Source organism: Eurypyga helias, unplaced genomic scaffold, assembly GCF_000690775.1.
Source record: "Eurypyga helias isolate BGI_N326 unplaced genomic scaffold, ASM69077v1 scaffold7922, whole genome shotgun sequence".
Taxonomy (NCBI): domain Eukaryota; kingdom Metazoa; phylum Chordata; class Aves; order Eurypygiformes; family Eurypygidae; genus Eurypyga; species Eurypyga helias.
In genome coordinates this window covers 1101-28520 of record NW_010233999.1, presented here as the reverse complement: position 1 = coordinate 28520, position 27420 = coordinate 1101, and the positions used below count along the sequence as shown (strand labels likewise).

The 27420-nt window shown below is 45.5% G+C and overlaps 1 protein-coding gene across 1 annotated transcript; it reads right to left on the bottom strand.

Moving 5' to 3' along the window:
- LOC104517295 (band 4.1-like protein 5) lies at positions 1–27420 on the bottom strand (the record flags this gene model as incomplete). The annotated part of the gene is made up of 16 exons (XM_010161898.1): positions 1–58; positions 732–862; positions 1268–1309; positions 2143–2220; positions 3093–3186; positions 3742–3852; positions 4477–4538; positions 5092–5220; positions 9543–9637; positions 10579–10745; positions 21048–21163; positions 22063–22105; positions 24456–24483; positions 25161–25267; positions 26485–26654; positions 27351–27420. Coding segments are annotated over 16 exons (1501 nt in total), but the record flags the coding sequence as incomplete, so codon positions are not given.

Genomic DNA, 27420 nt, shown 5'->3' with positions numbered 1-27420 from the left:
TTAGAGCTCAGTGGTGAGTAAACATTTCATCCTTGCTGCAGCATCCTCAGCGACTGGGCTAAAAGGAGAAAAACACAAGGCCTCATAAATACACACCCCCGAAAAGATCTGCCATGATGGGTTAAAAAGGAAAACCACGAGTATTGTTCCAAACCGTATGAACAGCTGTGCCCCTCGGAATTTAGCGAGGCCAACGGACAACCCGCAGAAGAGGAAGGAATCCGTTTCACAGGGCGCGGAGCAGCACCGCTGCCACGCACATCGCGAGAGGCTCGTGCGAAGACCTGACCGCGGCCACCTGTCTGCCTCACCCGCAGGGCAGAACGGGATAGAAAAAGGAAAAGTTTGTGCAGACCCTGTCCTCTGCCCTCCTTACAGCTGGGAAATAACTGGGGGATATTCCCTCCCCTCAGCCCTCTGACAGGTATCGACGCAGAGATTTCTCAGCAAACAAATCCGTGCCGTAATTTCAGTCCAGTGCTAAGAGGCGTTAGCAGGGAAGGAAAGAAACTGAAGTGATAACTGAAAAGGATTAATCGATTTTACAGCACTTGCAGCGACAACAGGTTTACCTCCTGCTGCTGGAGTTACAAGACCGCCCTGCTTCCTTGCAGTACTTCAGATCCCACCCAGCGAGACGGCCCCACAGACGCACGGCAAAAGGCGCAGCCTGTCTAAGCGGCCGCTGCGAGTCGGTCAGCGGCAGCAGGAAGAGCGCCTGCTTCCCGTACCTGGCAAGGACCTCGGACGTCTGCTGCGGCGGTGGCAACCCAGCTGAAGACAACAGAGTCTCCCTGCTGCCTTTCAGCATCATAGCCAAGGCAACATCATTTCCCAAAGGCCCGTTGGAAATCAGTCCGGTCTGAATGGGGGAGAACGAAACAGGAAACTAAAATGAAAACCTGCTGGGACGGGACAAGACAAGCTCGTTTTTCAGGGTGGCTTATTTAAAACAGTAGGAACTAAGATTCATCGAGTTTCAGGGTGGGATTCACTAGACGCAAGTTCTTAAAGGAACTTTACGGCATTTACACGCATTGTCACACAGCAAAAATGCAGTTTAAATGTTACCACGGTGGTTAGGTTGTTTGATTTACTCCAGCTGAATTAGTCTGCTTTAGTTCTGGTCTGGTACATTATTTTTACAAAAATCTGAAAGCCCAGAATTATTATATTTTACTATTTTACTCGAGCTCCGGTTTTTTAATCATGATAAAAGCTTTCTTTTTTGCTTTTCATTGTTGTTAAGGAACAGGAAATAACTCACTGGCACTATCCACCTCGGTGTTATCGTGGGCTGGGAAGACACCTACAAAAAGCAAACAAAGGCTCATTAGCAAAGGTTGGAAGGAGCTGAGAACATCTCAAACCCGTATTACGTCCTCCCAAAACGAGCTCGGGTATTTGGCCATCACTAGCCTTCGAGCCAGGCCAGCGATGAGCTACAGATGTGACTTCATACCAAAAGGTACATGGTACCCACACGGCTAATACCCGCTCGCTCACAGAAACTCGCTGGTAGCGGCTTCAGCACGGTGCCCCCTTCCAAAAAGCAACAGAACCCATTCATTTTCTGCTTTTTGGACAAAGTTAACCGAGAGCATATTTCTGTGAAGAGTTTAAAGCTCCTACTCCTTTCCCTTTGTTTTGGTGCATGCTACATTAACTCCTTTTTTTGCTGGCACAGGTCGTAAGAGATTTTTATCTATATGAAAGGTTGATTTGTATTAAAAGCTTCAAGTAATTATTTCATCTATAGGTATACACACACTATACATGTGTCTCTGTGTGTATGTACATGTTTACATACAATTTCCAAAGTATTACATACACCCAAAAGCCTGAGAAGCCGGCTGACACTCGTGAGTGTACTAAAATCAGACCACAGGCTCTTGTGGCACAGCTACGAGTCAGGTTCCCCCACCTCCGTCACAAAGCTGTAGGTCACCAAGCCCAGGCCAGCCACCCTAGGAGCAGGGGGCGTACGCGCTGGTCAGTCTCCAGGTCAGCCTGGGTCAATCGCCAGGCCACTCCTGCAGCAGAGCCAAGCCTGGGGGACAGGCAGGGGAGCCAGCGAGGAGTTGAGGAGTAAAAACCCGTTGTACGTGTGAAGGAAGAAATTTGGTTTTGAAATACGTTTACCCGAGGCGTGGCTTCTGTAAAGTCGATTAGATTCTCTGTCAGTGATGTTAAGGAAACGTCCCGGTCATCTGGAGTGCTCTGTGGAATAAATCAGTTTTTAATTGAATTCCCGGTAGTAACCAGATAGATCAGCTGAATTCCCTAGTGACTTCCCAAGTCACAGGCTGGTGCCGTTAGCGTACACCGCTGTTCATCAGGTGTTTTCTCAGATCTTTTTCAACAGCCTTTTGGTTTCACTTATTCCCATCAACACCCTGGCAACAGCGTTGCTGCCGTGTAAGCTGCGATACTGTCCCACTGCCCCACAGCGGGGTGGGGTTCTGCGCCATTCGACAAGCAACGGCTGCCAGCCGAGCGTCTGAACGCGGAGCACTGGTCATTACTCAGTGGGATCGAGTACGTGATCCTGGCTCAGAGGGGCAGCAGCTGAAGACCACGTTGCTCTGGTGATCCAGAACAACCCCTCAGGCTGCTGAAATAACAGCAGAGGCCGGTGTTGGAATTCTCTTTTCGTTTGGAGAGGGACAAAGGGAAGCTGACCCCTTAATCGCTAGCGCATTTCATGGGGCCAGTTACACGTTATCCTTAAGGTAACCAGACTACAACAACTGAACATTTCAATTTGAACTTCTCCCTCTGTGGTTATTTCAGTAGGAATTGCCTAAGTCAGAATTTCACCCCTTACAGCCTCTTTACTGGAACATCAAATCACTGGGATATAAGGAAAATGGTCAGTTGACAAGAGTGTCAGGCAAAGAATGTGAAAGAGCACTCAGAAACAGCCTTTGGAGTGATCTGTACAGCGTCCTGTCTGCCCCAGAACACACGCTGGCAGTCACCAAGGACGGGCGTTCACCCAGTTACGAGAGGCATGGGGCAAGGTCTGCTGGGCTCGCCTGGAGGCAGCAGCGCTCCACACGGACACCTCCCGGGCTGGCAGGTGGCGATACCTTTCCCACTGCGGCCTCCTCGGCTGGAGCCGGGTTAGCTGGAATCGGCAGGCCCTCATGGTTAGAGGCAGCGTGGTCCTCATTTAGCACATTCCTGAAAGAAGAGAACATTCTCATCAGCACACGGCCCGGACAGCACGCAACGGTGCTGCTTCCGAGAGCTCAACCCAAAACCCGGCGCCAGTCCCACGCCAGCAGGCGCAGGCCTGATGGGTAGGAGCGCGCAGAAACGCCTTCCAACGACCCCTGCGCATCACTGCTCGCTCTCAGCTTCAGCCCGAGCCGCGTACAGACCCGACAGTGCAAACGACTTTCTCTCAAAAGAGGTTCTTCAGCCCTTGTTTCTAATTCGCCTGAAGCCTTCCCCACCATCCTCTTATCTTCCTCTCCAGAGCCAGGGGCAGCAGGATGTCAGTTTTTCAGTCATTTCAGATGATGGGAGAGACTCGCTTACTGCTCGCTGGGATACTCACCCCAAGGCCTGGCCTATGCTGATTAACTGCTGCCACAGTAATTAAAAATGCATCGGTAAGCCTGCATCAGCGTAGCCTAACTGCTCAGCCGCTGTTCCTCATCCTTGCAGACCGGTTCATGATAATCTCCACGTGGTTCCCTTCCCCCAGAAACATGTTTCTCCAGAATCACTTACGGAACAAAGGTGTTTGAGGCAGGGATTGCTTTCAGGAGCTCTCTTGGGTCTTGAAATACCGGACTGATTGCTGGGGAACTACTCTGTGTTTTGCCTGATGGGAGAGTGTTCCTGGCACAAAACAACAAAACACAGGTACAACCTTCCACGGAAAGCTCCTCAGGAATTGCTTCTTACAGCACATTTTTGAGATCGCTAGACGTACGCTTTATTCAGTGTCGCCACGTGCTCTCTGAAGCCTGACACATGCTCATCTTCTGAAACGGCCAGGAACTACATGGGGCCACCCTTTTTCCAATACCTGGAATCCCACTGGAACCAGCAATCATTTGAGATTCTGTAATTCTCAGGAAATCAGCTGGGTCAGGTTTTCATACATAATTCTTTTCTCCAGCAGGAAACAGCTACCGCCAACAGACCCATCCCCTCTCCCCACACTGAAGCTGTTCACAGCTCACAAGTAACTGCAGCGCCGGAAGCTGCTGCTGGAACGGTGTCTATCCAGTTAAAGTACGGGAGAACAAAGGGTATCTGGATTAGCTCGTGTACAAAACTTAGCAACGATAGTGCCTGCTGGTTTTCACTTTCGAAGCCCTTTGCACGCACCCGGATGAGCTACGGGACGCAAGGTAACAGGCAGTGATCGCTGAGCCGCTGCAGGGCTGCCCTGCACTGCCCGTGCTCTGCCCTCCACTCCGGTAACCAGATCACACTTTTCCTCCAAATCTATAGTACCTGGCAGCAGCATCCTGAATATTGGAATTCTTGACACCTGTCAGGCTGTCTTCTCTTGTGACCTGAGAGAAAGAAATGAACACAGATACACATTTCTGATACCCGTTTCCATCGTATGTCAGCCTTGAGATTCACAGAAGAGCCGAGTGCCTCCCTCCCAGCACAGAAGCGTGCTGTTCACCCACTGCTCAAGGGCTTAAAATGTCAATTCCACGGAAAACTTCATCGCAGAAACAGAAATAATTCACCAAGGTAGCCAAATAAAACACCATTATTTGCTACAGAATTTACTAGCACGTGCTAGAAGCACAGTCTTAGCCACAAAATCACAGAATAATTTCTTGGTTAGAAGGCAACCTTTGGAGATTATCTGGCTCAATAACCACTCAAACCAGTTAGATGTTGAGTATCGTCGAGGATGGGGATTCCTGCATGGACAACATTCCAGTCCTGGACCACTGTTATTGTGAAGAAAGGCTGAACGTCTCCCTTACTCTGCCCTGGGTGTGGGCTCGTGGAGCACCCGTACCTGCGAGGCACCCTCCCCGACACCCGGCAACCCAAGAGAAACAAACCATCCGAGAACAGCACAGGCCTTGTCACTTGAGTATTTACCTTGTGCCCTGCTTCTGCCTGGGCCTTCAGGATATTGCTTTTGATATCTGCTGGAAGCCATGCTGCTGTGGGGACTGGGCTCTCAACTGCATTGTTAAGACACTTTTCTGTCAACTTTACCACTTCATCCTAGACGTGAGAAAAATCTTTATTAGAAACAGTTCCCACATGGGAAATCTGGCCTGAAGCTTATTAACATCTCTAAGTAACAACCAGGCTCTGGAGAGGAAAGTCAGCAGATTTATACTGAAATGAAAACCCTTTTTTTTTCCTGTTATTTTGGAACTCAGTTGTAAAGTCACAGCAAAACATAAAGTAAAAAAAGCACAATGCTTACAAGTGGAGATGCTGTGCTAGAAATACAGCGTGCAAGAACGGAAGTGGGCCCAAATTTGCAGCCTAGTTTACTGGTAGGAGATCCATACAGCAGCCATCATACGGTACCACTGTGGCCTAACTCTAAATCGATAATTTACTCTCAAATGCAAGGTGGGAAGATTTTTACCTTAAAATGCACTTACAAGTTACAACCACAGTTTAACGTGCTATTAGCTACCTCTCCCTTCACTGACGTATTGGAGCAAACAGGCAGCCAGATACAGCATGAACACCATTAAAAATGAGATGCCTTCCACCACAGTATATTTCATTATGTGAACTGCATTTCTTAATTATAAAGTGTTAATTAAGCATTCAATCTACTAATTGCTATTTGATTAGCAACAGAAGTTAATTAAGCAAGTAGAAACTACACCTCATGACCGTCATTCTGGGGCTGTGACTCTCGGGGGAGATGGAGCCCTGCTCCCCCGCCGTACGCCGCCAGCTCTGCCCCGCAGGCCGGTGCCGCATTCCCGCAGCACGCCTCAGGCAGGGACGATCCTGCTGCGCTCCTGCAGGCACCAACTGCAGCGAGGCCAGAAGGAATGACACCCAGTGCACAGACAGAGCAGGGGACAGAAGTTAGAGGAGGTGAATGCCTGTCCTCCACGCACTGCTCTCCATCTGCTTCCAGATTCTTTCGGTTTGCTGCAAATGCTAGCGAGAACCCCTAGCTGTTTGGGTTTAGAGAGGGGAAAGACATTCCCTCTTCTTGTTTCCCTCTAAACCACCTTTGGGGTATTCCAAGACTATCTATAGGAGAACCCGTTTTAAATGTAAAAACATTATTATCTGTACAGTCGCAGCACCCAACCGTGATAATCCTTAAATCCTTATGGAGGGGCCCTCACTGAGGCCCTGCACAGAACCCCTAATGCATCACTCCAGCACACGGGATGATTTTAACACAGCACGTCAGGGCACTCTGCTTTAAGCATAATTTTGTGGTTTAACTTCCTCTCGGCTTCCTCCACCTGAACGACCAGTTTCATTAGGTCACTCTGGTCTATTAGCAATCAGGTTCCCAACTCTTGAAAAGTTCAGTATTATTAAGTACTATTTTAAAGGCAATCAAGTTCTGTATCACCAAGGAAATATTTCCATCAATACTAAAGATGCATTTTTCTCTATCACTGTTTGGTGCTTGAAAAAAGCCGTGGTGTTTTACTGTTTGTTGGGGTTTTTCTTTGGGTTTTTTTTGTAATGGGAAGAGCACGCAGCTAGAGGGGAAAGCATCTGGCACCTCGGGATGTCTAATTACAAGACATTAGTTGTTCACATAAAACAGTGGCGCTGCTGGGGTCCGTCAGCGTTCTAGCTCCTTACACACTCACTGTTTCTACGTACGCCCGCCAGACTGTCCCTTCCTCCTCAATCAAACTGCACGCCAGGCAGCGGTGGGAAGGAAAGACCCAAGGCAGCCGCGGGACGAGCGGCATTCCCGGCGCCACTGAAAACCACTTCGCAGAGAGGGGGTCTAATGCAGGCACGTTTTGGAATAATGTCCAAGTGTTTGCAGATCACAACGGATCCAGAAAAAGAAAACCCGGATGTCCTTGGTTTCTGACTCCAGAGCAGACTTTGAACGCAGGCAAACGAGGTGAACTTCTTCTTGCTCGTTTCCCTTCAGGGACTGATGAAAGCGGAGCGTCGGTGTATTTAAGAGCTATTTGCCCTGTTTTGCCAGATCTGGTCACTGCGCTAGGGAAAGCTGGGAAAGGACAAAGTCACACTGCCATCCCAACAGATTTTGGCAGGGACCAGCGGTGAAGAATGAAGCCATTCATTCCCCTTTCCCAGCTGCCACTCTAAAACTACTTCTCTTTCTTTAAACGCAGACGGAGAGCTGGATAAATATTTCCGTGTCGGAGAAATCCGTCAGATTGACTGACTGCAGGTACAGACAGGGGTGCTCCCTGGCACTGCGTGTCTTTGCAGCTCAAAGCACACGGTATTTGAAGTATACAGAGGCAGTCTCTGATCTCTGACTACCTTTTTAAAACAAAACACTCCCGAGTCACCTCTTGGTAAGCTACAGTGCAGGCTGTGGAGTCTTTTCTACCTGCGGAAGACCATGGATGATCTACTCTTACACGCTCATAAGACACTCTGCCCTTCCTTCTTGAAAGCGGAGGTCGCTTTTACCCAAGAAAGAACCATCCCGGCATACTGCAGATCCGGACATCGTGCATTTCTCAGTTGTGCACATGTTCTTGCTCCCAAACGCGGTTACCATCACCGCAGTACCTGTAACCTCTGACACCCGGAGTTACTCAGCACCTCACACGGCAGCAGCCAGGTGGCTGACAGTGCTGTACTGACACCTCTTTGTTCCGTCAGCTCATTACAGAAACTTTATCTTGCTTACTATGTATCAGCCCTAACTTAAGCACCACGAAGACACTTTTGCTCCGTTCTCTCCATTTACCCAATTAAATGTGTTTTTTCCCCTCTCTGAACTAAACCAGAGCTCAACAGGCAAAAACATTCTGAAATAAGCTGTGTTCATTTGCTTTACTTCACAGGGAGGCAGTGTTTGGGCACAGCAGGACCTACAGGCTACTGACTAACCGTCTTAGAGACCGGGCAATCTTTGTAATGCACCCACCAAGCGGAGAGGGGCACAAGGCACCCTGACAACAGACCTTCAAGGGCACAGGAGCATAACAGCCTGCGGCACTGGGCATAGCAGAGCAAGCAGCCTTCTCTCCCAGGGAGACAGGGAGCAAATGCTCAGGAATGGGCTTAGCCCAAACACATGCTGCTGAACACTGCTCCGGCACCTGGTTTGTTTTATTATTGAGGAAGCAAAAAAAATCATAGCTGCTTCTCCGAAAGTCAGATAAATCCTCGGGCCTCCCCGCAAGGGAGGGGAGTACAAACAGAGAGAACGCTGCCAGGTGTTCTACTCTCTCTGCTCGTTCAAAACACAACCAAGCACACAAAGCTTTTAACACAAGGGAAGCAGAGTAAGTTGTCTTTTTTGTTCCCCATACATCATAAATGTATGATTTATTTACAGGCAAACCTGAAGGGAAATCTAAATTCAAAACTTTTTAAAGCTCTTAAAAAAAAAAAAAAAGAGCGATATCCTGTGTGAGTGCAGTTGTCTGATAACCAGTGAACCTGTCAAAGTTTACTGCTGTTGTATGGGAGGATCCTGTCCCCTCCATCCCTTCCAGCAACACTATTTTCACCATCACTGTCATTTTTTTGGCCCCTTCCATGAGCCTATTTAACTCACTATTTAGTAACTTAAAAACCAAAGCAAAACCAAACAACAATAAAAAAGCCCTTAAAGTTCAAAACAAGAAAGGCAAACAATTTTTTTTGGTCATTTTGTAGGCTACACTGCTTCACTGAAACACACGATGATTCCTGGAGGCGCCAGAGGAGAGAGGGAAGCCAGGGAAGGAAGAGTCAAGAGTGAGGGAGAAGAGAGCCCTCACCCGGTTCAGGGTACTGACGCTCCTAGTTTGGCTCAGCTGCCCGTGGAAATGCAGCCTGACTTGCTCAAAAGGATTTATGAGAGTACCGAGTCGAACTACGTCACTCCTCTGGACGTAAACACCGAGAGCACTAGCACCGGCTTCAGCGAGCAGGTAAAAACCAGTTGCTTAACAGGAGGGACGCATCACCAGTGAACTTGTCTGAAAACAAAATGTTCTGGCAGGGTTACCAAAGGCAACTGAAAAACACGGGGAAAGCAGCTCAACCCCTAAAAAAACCAGAGTGACCTATACAATGCTGTAGGGTTAGTAACCTGCAGAAAAGACAACTGAGGAACACGTCAAGGTTAAGTGTCCGTGCCCTTTACTCCCGCTGGTTTAAGAAGATGTCACCAGGCTGCAGACTGTATACATGCACCGGCACCTCCGTCCCCATCTTTATCTCACTGCCCTGTCACAGGTTTATCTATAACAAAGCATTTCTATTTCCTTTACTACCCCTCAGTATTACTCATTCATATTCTTACAAGTCTTGCAAAGGGACCAAGGTAAGCCGAAGACTTTTCCGCATGGCCTGAACACCACCCAGCAACGCCGCCAGGAGGAGTGAAGCCCAAGTACCTGTACGTGTATGTTTATGTTGGGACGCTCAGTTGGCACCGGGCTGCTGCGCTCTGTCTCCAGCTGCCTCAGTTTTAGGAAGGTGTCTTCAAACGCTGAAAAAGAGAGAAAAGAAAAGCTATCACCCTGCTAATGTCACAGTGGAGCTGACTTGTAAGGTGCATTATTCCTAAACATGAATTACATGCCTTTAGAATTGGGGAAAAAAAACACAGGGATGGGGGATGCTACTTGCTCAACCTTCAGTGCAGCTGTGCTGCCTGCAGACTGTACGTCCCTAATCCCATCCCTGCACTCCTGCAAGCTCATTTACCCAGCCATCCTCCCAGTGAGCAAGCAGCAAGAGTTAACTGTTCAGACGGTTGCACTTCACAGTATTTGTGGCTGAAGTCAGATCCTACAAAAAGCTGACTTCTCCCTAGTAACCTCTGCCCTTGGAAATAAACTGCTTCCAGCTGCAAGGGGGAGAGCTGACCAAGAGCTGACACGGGGGAGAGCTGACCAAGAGCTGACACATGGAAGGTGTCCCTGCCCATGGCAGCTCAGTTGGTCTTTAGGTTCCCTTCCACCCCTAACCATTCTATTCTATGGTTCTATGACTTCACTGTCCCAAACTGAATGACTTAAAACCATGACGATCTTACACATCTCTTGAAAAGTTTGTGGCAAATTATTGTAAACACAGTAAAATCAAAAAAAGGCAGGTCCTGAAAGCAGTTAAGGAAAATTCAGTAGACAGACTGACATCGGTGTTCGAGATTTCACAGACAGAAGACTGATTGTCGCCGTCTTTCTCCCTGAAAGCCATTTGTTACCATTCTGGTAGAGGACTTAGCGGCACTCCTCAACACACCAATTCATTTACTAGAGGGGGCTGCGCTCCGGTGGCGGGTCAAGCTGCCATCATGCATGTAACCGAAGGGAGCTCTCTCCAACACATCTGGGTTCTTATAAGAAAACAACCTCCTAACAACCTAATCGGTTAACTCTGACCCCACGTGTCATGATAAAGGGAAAAATCTCTAAGTTTGCTTACGGTCAGAGTCTGCTTTTTCAGCAGCACGTTCCTTTGTGCCAGGATGAGGGCAAGGAACAGCCTCTTCTGAATCTCCTGTTGCCAAGCCAACAACGGGACGGCTGACGGCATCATCGACACAAGTTTCTGGCAACTCCATGCTGTCTAGCAAATCAACAAGAGGTACGCTGCAGGGGCAGACAGATGGGCAGAGATACACAGAATCATGTTACCACTCTTTGCGAAACAAGAAAGAAAAGCTTTAACACGTAACGTCTTTTTTCAAGCCAGCTTCTGGGGACCAGAGACAGTCTGTAACAACGGTTTCGGGTAACTAACAGACACAGGCTTTCAGTGAGTTAAAAACAAACAAAAAAGGAGTATTTTGTGTCTGTAGACTGACTTCAAAACAGAACAGGCACACGTTGCCTGCTGCTTCCTCACACAACAGTGGAAGAAGTCAAGGGAGGAGGAAGGAAATTTTTATGCATTAAATACACTTTGTGGAACAAGCATCTGAAGTTTTTCCCACGAACTGAAGGTACGTTTTCACACAAAAGAGCTGGGGGGAGGGAAGCTGACACTGTTCACAGAAGGCTGTTTGTACAGCACCTCACGTAAGCAGAAGGGCGCGCTGCCTGGGTCTGCACCGGCAGGATGGTCAGGCAGACCTGTAACCACCCCCAGTTCTATTAACTCAGGCAGAGACACGAAGGAAACCTTAGCAGTCACTGTACTGCACGTGAGCCACCGCACCTTCTGTCCCATCAGGATCACTTGTTTCACCTCCTTTGCTTTCTAATGGAAAGGTCCCCTTTCTGTTTTGTGCTACCACCTGTATTTACAATGACAACAGGAAAAACAAAAGCCAAAGTTGTATGATGATGCTTATGTTGTGCAAACAGTTGGGAACCTCATCCATCTCTTCAGAGTTCAGGAAGAGCTAAAGCCATCCTAACCGCAAACTGCAGCGAACACGGACCAGCAGAGCAGGACAGTCAGTCAGACAGCCCGCGTGCACAACTGCAATCCGACTGCCGCCCGTTTCGATCAGCAATCACACACGCTTTGGTTGCAGTACTGGCTTAAGAAGAGAAATCGATCGCTTTTGAAAGCCCTGTCCCAAATACCAGAACAACGATACCAAGCACGTACCCACCACTCCAGAACTTACCCTTAAGCACGCAGAGATGGTTCCTACTTGACAGTCCAGACCGGCTTCTCCCTTATCGCTCCCGGGTTAATACCCCTCGCCTCCCCTCCAGTCCCCGGAATTTGGAAGCTGTCCCATGTTGTCACTAGAGGCCCCAGGAAAAAAACTCCTCCCTCCCGCACAAGAACTCTAAAGAATCCTTCCAATGGTAAGTAAATACCTCAAACAGATTACAGGGTATCACGTTTCACTGTTAATAACGTAGGAATCATCTTACGCCAATTAATTGCTGTGAGGCCAACTGAGGTCACTCGCTTCATTCTGTTAAGACAGTACTAGCAAAGCAGTAATAGGAAATTTTTCAACCTACTGTAGAGCCTTTGTGTGCACTGCTCACGGGAAACGGCAAGCAGCAGAGTCTTGCACAGGGGGAACGACGGATACAGAGAATTTCAGTTATTAGAAGTAACAGATGCTCTTCCAATTAAGGGCAACAAAGAGAATGAGACTGAACCCCACACCTCACTGTCAGAGGATGCCTATGCAGGAGTGAAAATGTTTTATAATCTGCACATGAAGCCAAGGCTTCTCTTCCTGTTTTCTGACAGTTCTCTGTAAATAGTGCCCAAGTTACTACCACACCCAGTATGGGGAGTTCAGATGCTGCTGCAGCACAGGTGCTGCTGCCCTGACACGGTGGGGGATAAGCTCCTATGAACTCCACAGAACAGAGATGATGTAGAGCACCAGTCACACTTCTTTGTGCTTTCTTAGCACTGAAGCACCATGGAGAGAAAACGAGTGAAAAATGAAATTAGTCTTCATTAGAAAATTGTTAGGATAACGACACCAGCCTTTCTCCCCACCCCATGACAACTGCAGTAACGTTTACTAGACAGAGTTGATTCACAAACGTGGCTGCTAGAGACAAGGGCAGTCTTGTAACCTAGTGGCACGCTCAATGCCTAGCGTGGCTCCCAAAGCAGAGCACTACTAACATCAGGGTTATGAAGGTTTGCAGAAAACCTTGCTGTCATTTATGCCACGGGATGAGGACCGGCTGAGGTATCAAGGACAAGTTGGGTGAGTCCCAGCAGCTTCACCCTGCACCACTGTGCAGGGAAACTAATGAATTTTAGGCAGACTCAAGAGCAGCCTCCTAAGCCAAGATTCAAGCAGGAATTGACCCCATTTTGCTTTCAGACCCACTAAAACACCTACTCAGCTGCCCTGAGACCGGCAGTCATGAGAGCAAAATCACACTAGGGAGACCCTCAGCTGCTGGAATTTGCAGGCACAGAAGACAAGTTCCCTGAAGAGCATTAAATTGTTCGAGGCCACTCAGACTTCTCACCCTCTTCAGAGCACCAGCAGGAAGCCTACTCCGCAGGCTTCACACAGGGCCAACTACAGAGGTAAAGAGCACAAGGCACTACTGTCATCACTGCGCAGAATCTCTGACCACACACGGATGAGCAGTCACACCAATCGTAAGGGAAACAATAGACTGCTTCCCAGGAAAAGCAGGACCTCTCTGACAGTCAGTGTGCAGTACTCAGGAATGAAACGGCCATTAGCCTGCCACGTCCCTGGATCTACCCACGTACAAAGGGATATTTGACCTTCGCAGAGTACTAAGTGCCAGGCTTGACGTCTTCAGAACCAACCTGTATCATTTTAAGAAATATTCTGCAGGAAAAACTGATGAACGATACCAGGAGTTCGAGCCACACAAATATGAATACAGGAATAATCAAAGGGGGTTAGTGCGTGGAAAGGTTTTGACTGCTAAGCGACCACAGAGAAGTCGTTACGTGCTCAGGGAGTTAGCTACTGCATTACTACTTCTTTTTGCCTGACAAATTTGTGGATGTTGGCGCGTACCACACAGTGCACAATGCACAACGTGACAGAGAGCTGTCAGTTATGAAGGGTATGACTTTTTTAAATTTCTCAGTCCAAAGGCAAAACAATGCTTCATTCTAGTCTGTGAGACACAATCTGCAAAATACAGTAACTATCTGAGTCTGCTGCGAGGGAGAGAATTCTTTTGCAAGTGACCCAATTTGAAACAGTGCAGAGCACCATGCAAGCAGATTTATTTTGTCAAACTGGTAGGGATGCTCAACAGTTTCTGACACGGACTCTGCAAGGTAGTACAGTGTTACGAAGTTCTTTCTTATTTTTCTTCGTTTTGGGGCATTCAATGTTGTACCTGAAGGTAAGAAGAATAATAAATTTCAGCCTGTCACCTTTGCAGGTGTTTTTTTTTTCCCGAAACAAAAATGGAAAATATTCAGAAAAAAAGTACCACCTTGTCCTTTTATAGTGAGGAAAGCAAAAGAAAAAATCCTGGGGATGTATGACCCTACAAATGGAGACTGTTCACACGCATTCAATTTCTAACCAAGCAGGCCGAGTCTCCCATTTGTTTGAAGACAATTCCAAACACTGACATAGTGTAACATACACGTCAGCAACTACAGGGAAAGACAGAAAATACCCTTAGGAAAAGGTGCTGGCTGCAGATCCTTTGTGGATATTAAGCAAAGGTCTGTGCCCACCACGCTGTTTAGAGAAACAACCACGTGTTTCCTCAGTGCTGTTCCCCGAGCACGCGACCTGTCCCTGAGAAAACACAACTAGGTGCTGTTGGTACCAGTGTGGTGCAACTTCTCCGTCTGCTACTCCGAGCATCACCTCCCTAGTGGAAACCAGGATAATAATTCTCCCTAAGTCATAGCAGACACACTAAAATAAGCCCAGCACAGAGCAAAACGCACCCTCAGGATGTATGCAAGACTCAAAGCCACGTGGCACAAGCATGCAATAGATAACGATGCTAAAACAAGGCAATTCTAAAGGTAGAAGGGTTTCAGGGCTGTTTCCCCTACCCTGAATGTCAACTAGTTCTGCTGTCATGCAAAAAAATCTACCAGGAAAACTTTAGGCACAGGCTTAATTACCAAAGTTGTGGTTAATGCCAGGGCAGCCCGTGACAGCCAGCCCACCGCAGGCTGCTGGACCCCCAGCCCGCAGCACCAGTGAGACATCCCGGAGTGCTGCACCCAGCTCTGGGCTCCCCGTGACGAGGGATACGGGCACACCGGAGGGAGTGCAGCAACGGGCCGCCAAGACCACGGAAGGGTCTGGAGCACCTGACACAGGAGGAGAGGCTGAGAGAGCTGGGACTGCTCAGCCTGGAGAAGAGAAAGCCCAGGAGGATCGTAGAATCCTAAAATGGTTTGGGTTGGAAGGGACCTTAAAGATCATCTAGTTTACAGAAACCTGATCGGGGGAGTAAAGGCAACAACCAGACTCTTCCCAAGGGACAAGAGGCAACAGGCTCAAACTGCAATACAGGAGATTCCACTTAAACACAAGACAAAAACCCCTCAATTTGTGGTGAGGTTGGTCAAATGCCAAACCAGGTCGCCCAGAGAGGGGGATGTCTCCCTCCCTGGAGACACTCAAAAGCTGGCTGGCATGGTCCTGAGCAACCTGCTCGACTCAACACTGCTTTTAGCACGGGGGTGGGACCACACGATCTCCATAGGCGTCTTCCAACCTCAACTATTCCTTAATTCTGTAACAGCTGCACAAGACTTCACTGATACCCAAGGACTCACCGTAACTTGCACCGGCCTGACCACTGCCTAACTTCAAACTCTGCACCAGAACGGTGACTTGGTACTGCAGCAACGTTCTTGCATTTTAAATACAAAACTGCCCCAAATTCCCCCACTCAATGTGGCTTCTTTCCCCTCATCTGCACAGAAATTATACAATAAAGTTAAGACACCTGTTTTCATTTGCATATTCTTACGCAACTTCAGAAATGATGAAGAAACAAATAGGTTTGCTTCGCTCCTGGAGTTTACAACAGCCACCTTGCAAAATCTGAAAGTAAAAATAGCAAACAGGTTGCTCCAATCCCCCCCAAAGATCCCACAGACCTTTCAGATGTGGCAGAGTTGTAACATAAAGACTCACATTTCATTAGCAATCTCTTTCCCCCGGTCAGGTGCAAGAGTGAGGAGGCCAAAGTATCTCAGGCAGTATTAGGGCCTGACTGAGACTTACTGTCTTGCTTCTTCTGGGCTGGGTATCTGAAGACAATGCTTTTGTATTTCTGGGCTCTGTGGCAATGTGAAACTTATTCAAACAATCCAAAAATCATTCAAACCCGTTCTTTATCCTAAAAGCCAAATATTAGTGAATTTTAAAAGTGTCCTACCACAACTTTCCTCTTTTTTTTAATGGGAAAAGAATATTGCAATTGAGAAGCAGGTAATTTCAGCAGACGTGAAAACACAGTGTGTTCAAGGGTGAAGGTTCCTCACTCTGTTAAAGGCCCCCTAGAACACCAACGAGCCGTGAAGCCGAAGCCTTAACCTCTGGCTTAACAATTAACCTCAAGAATCGTATGGTTGGACTGGTGTTTGTCAGGCAAGGTTTCTGTTTCATTTCAACTGCAGCACAGCTGCAAAAAAATAAAGGAAAGAAAATTTTCTAGAAAGCAAGAAAAAATATTACTCTTTGTCTTTTCAGGAGTTCTGCTCATTTTATTCTTAAAAAATTAATATTATTCTATTCCATTTCCACACAGTATTTTTCAGAAGAGGGCTTGTTAAAAAAAAGGTTAGTTTTTAGATCAACCATTAATCTAAGATATTTTTAAATAATCACGGTTCAAAAGGAGGGACAGTTACATCCTCTAAGATTTCTGAAACCACATCATAACCTACCAGTTGCATGTGTAGTTTTATTAGAAACGTGACTTCCTGCGTGGCTCTCCAAGTTAAACCCAGCTAAAAAAATTAAATCTTTCAATCATTAAGAAAAACCTTAGCACAATTAAAAAGATATATATATACACACATACACTTTTAAATGTAAGACTGACGGGTAGCTTCTGGTCTATACGTTATTTTTTCTTTGAAGACTAAATCCAGCAGCACAACATGCAGTGCCTTTGTAATAAAAGCTTTTTTTCCCCTCTACAGTCAGCTTTGGGTCAGTCCTTATCCAAAAGACAGCACAAAACGCAATTTTCCAGCCTCTGCTAGACAGCAGTCTCAAGCTCCAGAAGGGCCCGTGTCTCAGAGACTGGTCATGGTGGTTTGCACAGCATAGGTACCAGCACCGCCACGCATTCCCGCGTTCTTCACATTGCGCTCATGGACAAAAGCGGAGTACTGTCCGTCCGCAGCGCGGGTCCTCGCCGGGGCCCACGCCTCCCACAGGCTTCCACCACGTTGGCAGCGGTCGGCAGCGTCAAAGGGCCTGGATTATTGGGGAGCGGGAGGGGGCACAATTAGTAAACAGGTATGGATGAGAAAGAGGGTGGAAATGTAAAGCAAAGGTGAAGACAAGAAGATTGATGTGAAAAGGCAAGGCAAAAGGGCATGGCTGGAAGGTAAATACGAAGGAAAGAGGCATGCATGTGTACGTGACAATGCTGTCAAATAAACCCCTTTTCTGCTCAGTATCATGCATATTCTTGCAGAAGTCTGAAATGGCAAGTTAAGCTATCTCACGTGTATGTTCTCTACACTTAGCAAATGAAAAGCACTTCATCTTCCAAAGCACCTCACAAAACTGAGCAAGAACCATGCACGTCTTACGGACAGGAGAAAGTAATGCGATGGAGGAACAGAGCTCCCAAGTATACAGTGCATTTTATCTGCAGGAAGCTGAAAGGGTTTAAGAGGCAGCTGTAAATGCACACCCTAAACAAGCAGCTATGAGCAACACCCGTTTCCAAAGTCACTGAAAAACGTATATTCTAATGCAACTTAAAAAAAAAAAAGGGGGGCCCAGGAAACAGAGCATTACTGTGCAGGAGCAAAGAAATCACTGACAGATGATTAAGTGGCCTAAATGCTACAGAAGCAGCTGGCTGTTGCTATACTTCATTAACATATAAAGTTCACTAGAAAAATAACCATTTCAAAAGAGGTCACAATACAAACTAAGAACTTGCTTTCTAATTTTGCATATGAAGGCATACTGGTTCATCAGTGTTAAATTTTGAATTCCTAAAATCAAACCCACAGAAATCCTGTGGGTGGTTATGGCTAGTCTATACCACAGCTGGAATAAAGTCCTCCAAAGGCTAGACAGAGGTGCAGAGAACGCTCATTGCTTCAAACACTGTGCCGGAAGATACTTCTATGCAGGAGCTCTTAGCTAGAAAACTCTAAGGCTTTAGACACAGGCATGTCCAAAGCAGCAGGGACGAGTAAATTACTGAAACAGCTGAATTATAAAAAAAACTTTGAAAAATGGGCTGTGAGCTGTTAACTGTTGTGCTGCACCAGGATCCTTCACTGGTGTGTTTTGGGAGAGGCTGATGCAAGGTACAGTCAGGTATCAAAAAGGGGCTTGGAAAAAAGCGCACTACTCAAGCAAGAAATTCCTCAAAAGGAATGTATTCCTTCAGTTTAATGTAAAGTTCTCTGTTTAATGACCCAAACCTAAACGAAGTGGAAATGTTGCTGTTCATCTAGAGGGGTCCTGGACAGCGCCCAGCTCAAATTCCACCTTCTCATGTTCCAGAAGGCCTGGTTTAACGCTCTCAGCCCTGCCAGAACAGCCAAGCGGCCAGCGCAGGAGTTGGAAGATCCCACATGTTCGGGCAGGGAAGCAGAAAAGCATGCAGGATGCACAACAGCAGTAAATGATTAATGCTCAGGGATAGTCCTCCTTTAGAAAAGGGAGAAGATTTAAATAAAGGTCACTCATGGGTAAATTCTGACTTTTGGATTCTGTGAAATATGCTGAGGAAGTGACCCATGAATACCAAAGGCTCCAGGCCTGAACAGTTCATTCCATTATTTTGCCACTTCTCTAATTAAGGGGTTAAGTGAAAGCTACATCCGCTAGCAAGCAAAACCGAAAATCTCTTATTCCACAATAAGGAAAAAAATTATTAAAATTTTATCTCCTGTCCCATCTCAGCATAGAAATAGCTTCTTGAGAAAAGAATGAAGTTAAAGACACTGATGATGTTTTAGGCTTCCCAGCCTTGCAGCTAATATTCCAGACCAGTATAGTTTTCCTGTACTGACCATTTTACAGGAATGGAGCAAAGAAAAAAAAATAATCACACTAAAATCCTCCCTGTCTGGCAAAGTATTTCCTACAGTCTGGCACAATTGCTGTTGGCAGCTGCAGCATTAACCTTTTGAATTAAAGGAAACATTGACATTAGGAAGGGATCTAAGCCGCAAGGTAGCCAACACAGGCATCTGCCAAGCAGAGTACAGAAACTCACGGGGTCAGGACCTTACTTCTAAACTTCTAACCATCTAACAAAATCCCCAGTCCAAAAGATTTTGGTGTTTTCAAAAATCCTTGGCAAACTCCCTCTAAAAGAAGACTATTTGTCTGACAGAAGGCAAAGATAAATCATGCAGAAATAGGCCAATTAAAGACAGCAGCAGTGGAAAAGCAACCTTGTTAGCACCATCGAGACACCGAGACTTGAAGGCGCAATAGCCGAGCCACAGCCCCACAATAAATACGTATTGTTCCGGCAATTATATTGGCTTAACCCCACTTCCCATCCAGGAAACCTGAATGCAGCTCAATTGCTGACTCAGCTCCAAACTGTTGCCTTCTTCCTACACCTGGGTAGGCCCTTTATTACAGCCAGTGCTGTTTCCAGGGAGCACACTAAAACCTCTTTGTCAGAAGACAGTGCCTGCAATTGTAACGATGTGTCTCTAAGAAACGTAACACATACGCAGTACGAGCATTACGCTCTCGACTGAAATGCATCAACTGCCAAGAAGCTTGTTTTCTTCATGGCTTATGGGTTTGGGTTTCATGCAGGTGTATTTTATGTTCACTCCCACTCGTCTGTAGAAAAGCTACACACTGCGTCAGCTGGCACGCATAGCTTAGATTCCTTGACAGTGTTAAGACAGAGAGGCTCAAGTTCTTACTCCTAAAACAGGCATACCAAGACCAAAACTGAAACAGACTGGGATCTCAATAAGCAACAGAAGCCTTGCAAATACTAGCAAGGATGCTAGCACGAATCAGATACCCAAGAAGAGCTGTTTGGAGCCAAGAGTCAAACATTTCCAACAACGGAAACACCTGTTTCCAGCAGGCATCTTGCAATTAGACCAAAAGAATAAAAATAAAACCATATTGTGAATGCTGAAGAATAAAGAAACCACCACCTTTCACCCACCACCACGGGAGGATTCGAGCGATCAACAGGATCCCACCATAGACAAGCACAGATTTCAGATACTAGACAAATCAAGGGCAAAAGAAAGAAAAACAGCATTGATCATACGTTCCGACTGAAACTTCAATTAAATGCAACACAAAGCAGAATCACCATCCCCCTTATAACCCAAAACCCATAGTATTAGAAGTCTATAATCAATAAGACTTAGGAAATTCAAGTACGCTTGCCATGGCACTGTTCGACACAGCTGTCATCTGCTTCTGAGAGATACTGAAGCAAAGGGGGTTCATATGCCCGACAATGGGAGAAGGACCTTTTTTCTTGAGGGCTGAAACTGCTTAGGATAAGAGCTTTTGTGTTCCTCCCCTTCTGCTGCTCCTGGAGAGTCTCGCAGGAATCAGAATTAACCTTCTAGGAGAAGCCACGCTGCCCCTGGATGCACAAGAAGCTGAAAAAGTTAATATGACGTGTGCACAGGGACTGGGTTGGTACGTGTCAGTTTTGGTTTTGAAACAGCTTTACAATATGGGATTATTTATTTTGAGAAAAGATAAATGATACAGGCATTTATCTTCAAACAAATTATCCTCATCTTGAGATGCATGCAATCCATAAAACAAATACACTGATTACACGACACCAAAGCTCTTATCTTCAGCTTGTATCATTTTCCTCAAGCTCCCATTTTATCCAACATAATGAAAAAAATCAGCTTGCTCATTTCAAAAGCTTCAGAAGATGATTTACAAGGATACTGGTTTAAAAGGTTCTGAGTTCTGTTAAGGATCAAGTCCTTGGGCCCCATGATACCAAGCCAAGGGTAACAAGGAGTTTTATGGCAAATGAGAAGGACCCAGCTCTCTCCAGGACTTGAAAATGCTGTTCCTGGTTTAATCATTTCTTCCGCCCCTGAAGAAACTGTCTTCCGGTTGGCAGTGACTAGGCCTGCTGTCCTCACCCCCCACACTACAGGCACAGCAACTAATCAGCTGCATCATCACTAACTTGGATGTCAACTCGGGCTAAAGATACAAGGATGTGGCAGCTTATTTAAGTGCAGATAAAGAAACAGCCACTGGAATCACGTCTAAGCAAGGAAAACCCATTTCCCAGCCAAGCAGAACGTACCACTTCTTGTCTTGCTGGCTGGCTCCGGGGCTCCTTGGGAGGTTTTCTATTTCCACTAAGACAGGGGCAGAAGGAACCGCTGTTAGGACAGGCAGGTTTGGCTTTGCATTCCAGCTCTTTGGAGACAGAAGGTAAACATGGGAGTTACTATACACACATTAGTGAAGTGAGACACATGACACACAGCAAAACATATCACCATCTATCCGTAAGCACAAAGCTAAAGCAGGGCTCGTCTTCCATTGCTTCCACAGTACTGGATACCTATGCCCAGTCTTTCCCAGTACCGGGATCATAACGAGTTCAAGGCTGCTCAAAGATGTCAATAAAAAGCTCTGGCCTGCTGTGTCCTTTTCAAATTCATGCAGTAAGGCAGTCCTTCTATACCCCAACAATTGGCACCTTGGGGTTGCAGGTCTCTGGAATGCATTTCAATCACAGCTGCTCCTGAAAAACCTACTCCTTGTTTGCACGGAAAGCAAACAGCTGGGCAGAGCAGCAAGCTGCCTGTCAGCAGAGACAGAGAATTTTGATGCTAAGACAAACCATAATCCTGTTTCCACCAACACGTGACCCTTTCTGTTGCACTCTGCATCCGAACGCTCCAGGGGCTTTCCAAACTCCAAGTGCTGGTTTTGATACTCAGAAGGAGAGTCACTAACATGCCTTTTCAGTGAGGCAAGGTTTTGGGGGTTTTTTTATGTTACATAGCATACAGAATTAATGTGGTTTGGGTAATAACTCTCACACAAAGGTACTTTGTGTACCTGTGAAAATCTGTACCTATACACAGGGTAGTTTCTGTAGTACTGGGGCATGGGGTATCTTCCTTACTGCAGCTCAATTAACCAGTTATCTTGCTTGTACATTAGTAGTCATTTCTTGGCATGCAATTTAGTAGTTAACCGTTTGTAACTTTAATTGGTCAATCACTGGACTTTGAAAACAAATAATGAAATCCTCAAATCTGTTGAAATACATGAAAACTGCTTTTTAAAAGAAGGAGAGTCCTTACTTGTGACCCATTAGTTTGGTTGGTAACAGCATTGTTTGCAGTACTGAAAGACAAAAAGAATTGAAATCAGAGTCAGATAAACTCTTTTTGCAGGCTGGCAGAACTGCAAGGATTTTCAGAAAGAAACACAAAACCTAACAAAGACCTTTCCAAAGTACCTCATTGTTCTCAAAAGGGAACTTAAAAACTTACAGTTTAGGTCAGCTGCCTGACTCTAGGTAACTAAGGGTAACACATGATTTCTCAGTTGTTCCAGCTGTAGTTTATCTGTAATTCATCTGGTTTTATCTCCTCCTTTCCTAAACCAGTTGAGTTTAGGAAGCACTCCTGATGCAGCAGCAAGGCGGGGCACTTTTAAAGCAAACACGATACGGTTTTACTTAAACACCCAGCAAAACGCGACACTGCCGAAACCTCACCGACGTGCTGTAGGTGCCACGTCTGTTCCGTGAGTAGGACTTGAAGTTTCACATCAAAGTTCACCAGAGAGATTCATGAGTTTCTTCTGCATCCAACCTCTCATGGACTGAATTACTGCTTCGGAGTCTTAAAAGCAGCCATTCAAAGTTACGTGCAGAGCAGCTCTGCACAGCATTCATAGTAATTTTATATTATTAAATATTTAATGTTTAATACATTAAATAAGACCCATATCCCTATTCCTGATGATTTCTGACTCTGCAAGAGACAGTTCCCATTTTTGAGAGACTTAAAAGCATTAACACCCTGCACAATGATTATGCATTATAAATCTCATGCAAAGCAAACTTTTTTCCCAGACTTCTGATCTTTTAAAAAAATGGTTCCAGTCTCCTACAGCCCATCAATCTTTGGATTTACAGCCTGGACAATAGCTGTTCAACCTGGCGCGCTGACAATTCAAACAGACTTCTGTATCTACTTCAGCAAGTCTCTCACTTAAATACCGTAACATCAAGACCAAACAAGCTTTTCCTTGCCTGTTTCCCAACTTCGCCCCTTCTCTAACGAGAGAGAACGTGGAGGTTCCCACAGAATAGTGCACATGCAACAGAAACGTGAAGGAACGCCTTCTGGGTAACACGTTCCCCCGTGCTGAGTTAACCCAACAGAACGGAACAACATCCATCTTTCATGAGGCATTTCAATTAGCAACACGCGAGCGTAGAGTTGCAGAAACAGCACAGATTGCTCTGGAGACGCACTGCCACACCCAGGTGCGGGTCGGAAGCCCGGAGTCTTATCAGGAGGAGAAACTGCCTACGAGGTTTCCTTTCCCACTCTCAGGATGACCTAAGCAGCATGAAACTCAGAGAAGGGCATGACAACACCGCATGACGAGTACTAATTAGTCAGTCACGCTGTGCATGCAGAGGATTTTCAAGCACTTCAATGGCACCCAATTTTGAAGAATACTTTCCCATTTTTGTAAAAGAAAAAATACAGAAGGTCACAAAGCCAGAGACCTCCACTACAGTAACTGCAGCCTTGCCCCCACGCTTCCTAGGCTTCTCCCCCTCTCGTGCAAGAGCCAACCCTGCTGCTACAAACAGAAAACGTACGTCTGTGTTAAGCCTATTGTTGTGAAGTGTTATTTCAACATTCCTTGCTCAGCTCCTGACTGTCCTGATGCTTGCCATCAAGTATCTACTTTCTGAAAATAATTTGTTTGCTATTGATCACTGCAGCGTTCACAAGTTCTTAGGGCAAAGAACAGAAACCAGAACTGAGCAACTCAGTTCCTTCACTACCAGGTAATTCTTTTGAGCCTAGTTTCCCCCTATCCTTAAGGAAGGGGATGAAAACTGTATGATTCAGGTTCGTGAGTATTTTACACTGCAACAGTAAATATGAACCTACACATGCAGAAAGAATCTAGGTATAGAAACAGAACCAAAAGGCCTCCCTCCCAATGTCGATCATGGATAATTTAGTATAAGTATATAAATACCTAAATATCTAAAAATAAATGCAGGTATAATACAGAATATAAAATCACCAACATACTTCAAAAATATTTGTTTTACTGTATTTCCTGTTTCTGACCTTCACTTGATTGTGCATTTCAGTCATGCAGGCAGACTGCAGAAAGAAGACATCCTGACGTGCTTTTACCTCATCTCTCTATTCAGCAGCACACAGAACTACAGCCCCTACCCAGCAAGAATCACAGCTTGTCCTGAACAAACCTCTCTGCCTGCTAGTAAACAAGTCTGGCAGAATCTCCTATGTGACAGCAACACAGGAGCTTTGAACAGTAGCTTTTCTGTAAAGCAAACAAATCCCATGGCAAAACCAGAGGTAAGAGGTTAATGCTCTCTACGTTTAACTGATCTTACAGCCTCCTTCAGCAGACACATCCTCAAGTACAGGTGGCAAATAAAGAGAAATTTAAATACTGGAACACATCTTACCTTGTTTCTTCAAGTTTAGCAGCATGTGCTGCAAAAAGACAAAGTGTTAATTAAAATTTAGTTTGTAATTAAGTTATCAGTTTAATATTAAGCATATTATTCATAAAAATAGTCTACCTAAAAGTCAGCAGCTGAGAGAGCAAAAGTTGCATGCATCCTATATATAGAAACAGAAGTCCCAAATCCCATGTGAAAAATACAATTAAAAAAATCTGAAGAGCAAACCCAAGAGTCAGATTTAAGCAAGTATCTGAAAGCATGCACGGAGGTCATGCCCGACCTATGCAAGACGTGGAATAAGAGACAAGGTATCATGTGCTGTCAGGCTGTGACAACTGGGTGCAATTCCCAAGAACAATGAAAAAAACTCCATGACAAAAAATTCAAACTTGATTCATAAATTTCAAATATTATCATTAATATATCACTGTTTCCTGGACTCAGGTTTTCCATCTTCATACAGAGACCCATTGTGCAATATTCACAGGTGTTTTACCTGCTGGGCAAGCTAGAATGGTGCACTTTGGGCACAAGGTTTTTCTGATAAATACATGTGATCTCTCAAATAAGTCAAAGAAAACCTAATTTCAAAAATTCAAGAGAAGGGCAAACATCTACAGAAGAATTCCTGCACAGAAGCTTTAAAGGATATGCTTACTTGATTCTCACAGTGAATGACACATCTTGGAATGGGAAGAGTTTTACCTTTCATTTGCAGTGTTCGCCTCGAGTATCTCTTGCTGGGCCTGCGTTCAAAGGATGCTGACCTCCTGGCTTTGTTGGTCTTGGTGGTTTGATATTCTGTTTTCCCACTAACAACACCATGTAAAAGTACAAAACAATAAAATAAATAATTTATTTTTAAGGACAGAATACAGACACTGCTCATCAAAACATCACATTTCTATTTTCAATTCATAGCTTAATAATCTTGTAAAAAAACCCCAAACTTAACACCTCAGGAGGCCTTTCTAAAAAAAAAGAGGACTTTTAAAAACACCCTAATCTTCACCCCATTCTCCCAAGGGAAAGGCTGAAGCAATGACTCCTTAAGCATTAAATTGCTGAAAAAGCACATTTGTCCATTGCGTATTTCTGTGGTCACAGTGCGTGCAGTTTGGGAAAGGTTTAAACTTCTAGGAAAGAGTAAAGCTTAAGGTATGTTGCCAAAGTTCACAGAGAAAGATGGTAGTAGGACTAAAAACCAGCACCTAGATGCTTTTGCTCCCAGGCAAGTCTCTCTTCCCCAGGTTTGGCCAGACTCGGTCCCCAAGGCAGGCCAGGGTGGACGGGGCTTTGAGCAACCTGACCTGGTGGAAGGTGTCCCTGCCCATGGCAGGGGGTTGGAACTGGATGATCTCCAAGGTCCCAACCCAAACCACTCTGTGATGTGATGTTCTGCTGACTCCTTGATACCAGTGATCCTTTCTGAAGCAGACTACATGGGATTGCCACGGCTGCTGGAAACAGAAGCATGGTATAGGTGTGCTGCCTGGGTTCATGCCTCAGCCTCTTCCCTATGTTCTCACCAACTCCGGGGAGGCAACTAACAGCTTCCTGTATACCAGCCATGGACCACAAGCCACTTGGAAATCTGTTACATGCACAGCTAGTGCCTGAGATGGAAATGGGCATTATCTTAGGCTTCTGAAGTCCTCCCATGACTCAGTCAGGAACTAGGGTGTCCAAAGACCTGCAATGTTCCCAAACTGTGCAAATCAACCATCCATCCCCTGTGTTCATGTAAAAAAGGGTGGGCTTTCCAGAGGAAGTGATCTGCAAAACACAATGTACTAGATATGCTACGTAAGGAACATAAACCTTGAGAAAACTCTGGTTTCCTACTGCACAGATCAGAATCACCTAATGATAAACCAGAAAATGCAGGGGAAAAAAATCTGCATGTTTTAATAAAACCTGCTCTATACATCCCAAGTGAATGAATGCCAACTTCTCTCCTGTTTCACTGGTAATCCAAGAAAAGCAAGAGCTGACAGCAGCTAAGTGCTAAATGACAGATGACACTGACCTGTATCGGAACCGGGATCCTAACCGAATGAAGCTCGATCGACTGGAGCCTTTTTGGACAGGACCTCGGAGACGGAAGAAGGCATGATGTTCCACTGCACACTTCCACAAGTGTTTGCAGGCTTTGGGATGATCCAGTCTAAAGACAAAAGTGTGCTCCTGCTCCTTTCCCTTAAAGCAGACAAAGCACACTGACGGTTTACAAAGGGCTTGAATAAGTGAAAGCTACAATTCAATACAAGCCAAATAAAATCTTTTTTTTAATGAATACTAAAATGTATGTATAAAAACATGTTTTAGGCAGAAAAAAAATCAACCTTTTATAAGCTTCAATGATCAACCCTCCATTGTCTGACGTTGGAAAGGGCTAGAGCCCATATATTTAACAAGTCAAACCTCTGAATAACTACAAATTAAAGACATTATAAAATGAAGGTACTACTCAATGAGGCTAAGATGGTTTCACTTCCAAATCTGATCTCTTCAAATTACCAATGCTCACATTTTCATTAGCTCTGAGCAGTTACTTCCCATGGGAACAATTCTGGCACCTGCTTATGGAATTCATTCCACTAAATGTGGTACACGGCCTTTTATAGACTTCCTGGCACAATGCACACAGTTTCCACATTATCTGGTCTACACGAGTTTCACCCTTTTAAAAACAAGTTAAGGAAAAAATAAGTAATGGATCCTATTGATTTTATACTTAAGTCCCTTCATTGTCCTCCTCCCTCCAAGTCACAATCAAAAATCTTTTAAGGCATCCACGATACTTCTTAACACTTAAATGTAAAGAGAGCCATCGGGAGTATGCAAACTCGTACTGTACAGTCAAGACTGAGATGTAACTGAACAGTTATCTACCTGTTCATCATCTTCAACAACGACTAGAGTGAGTTTGTTCTTCTTGAAGTCCAGCCTTGTTATCTTTGGC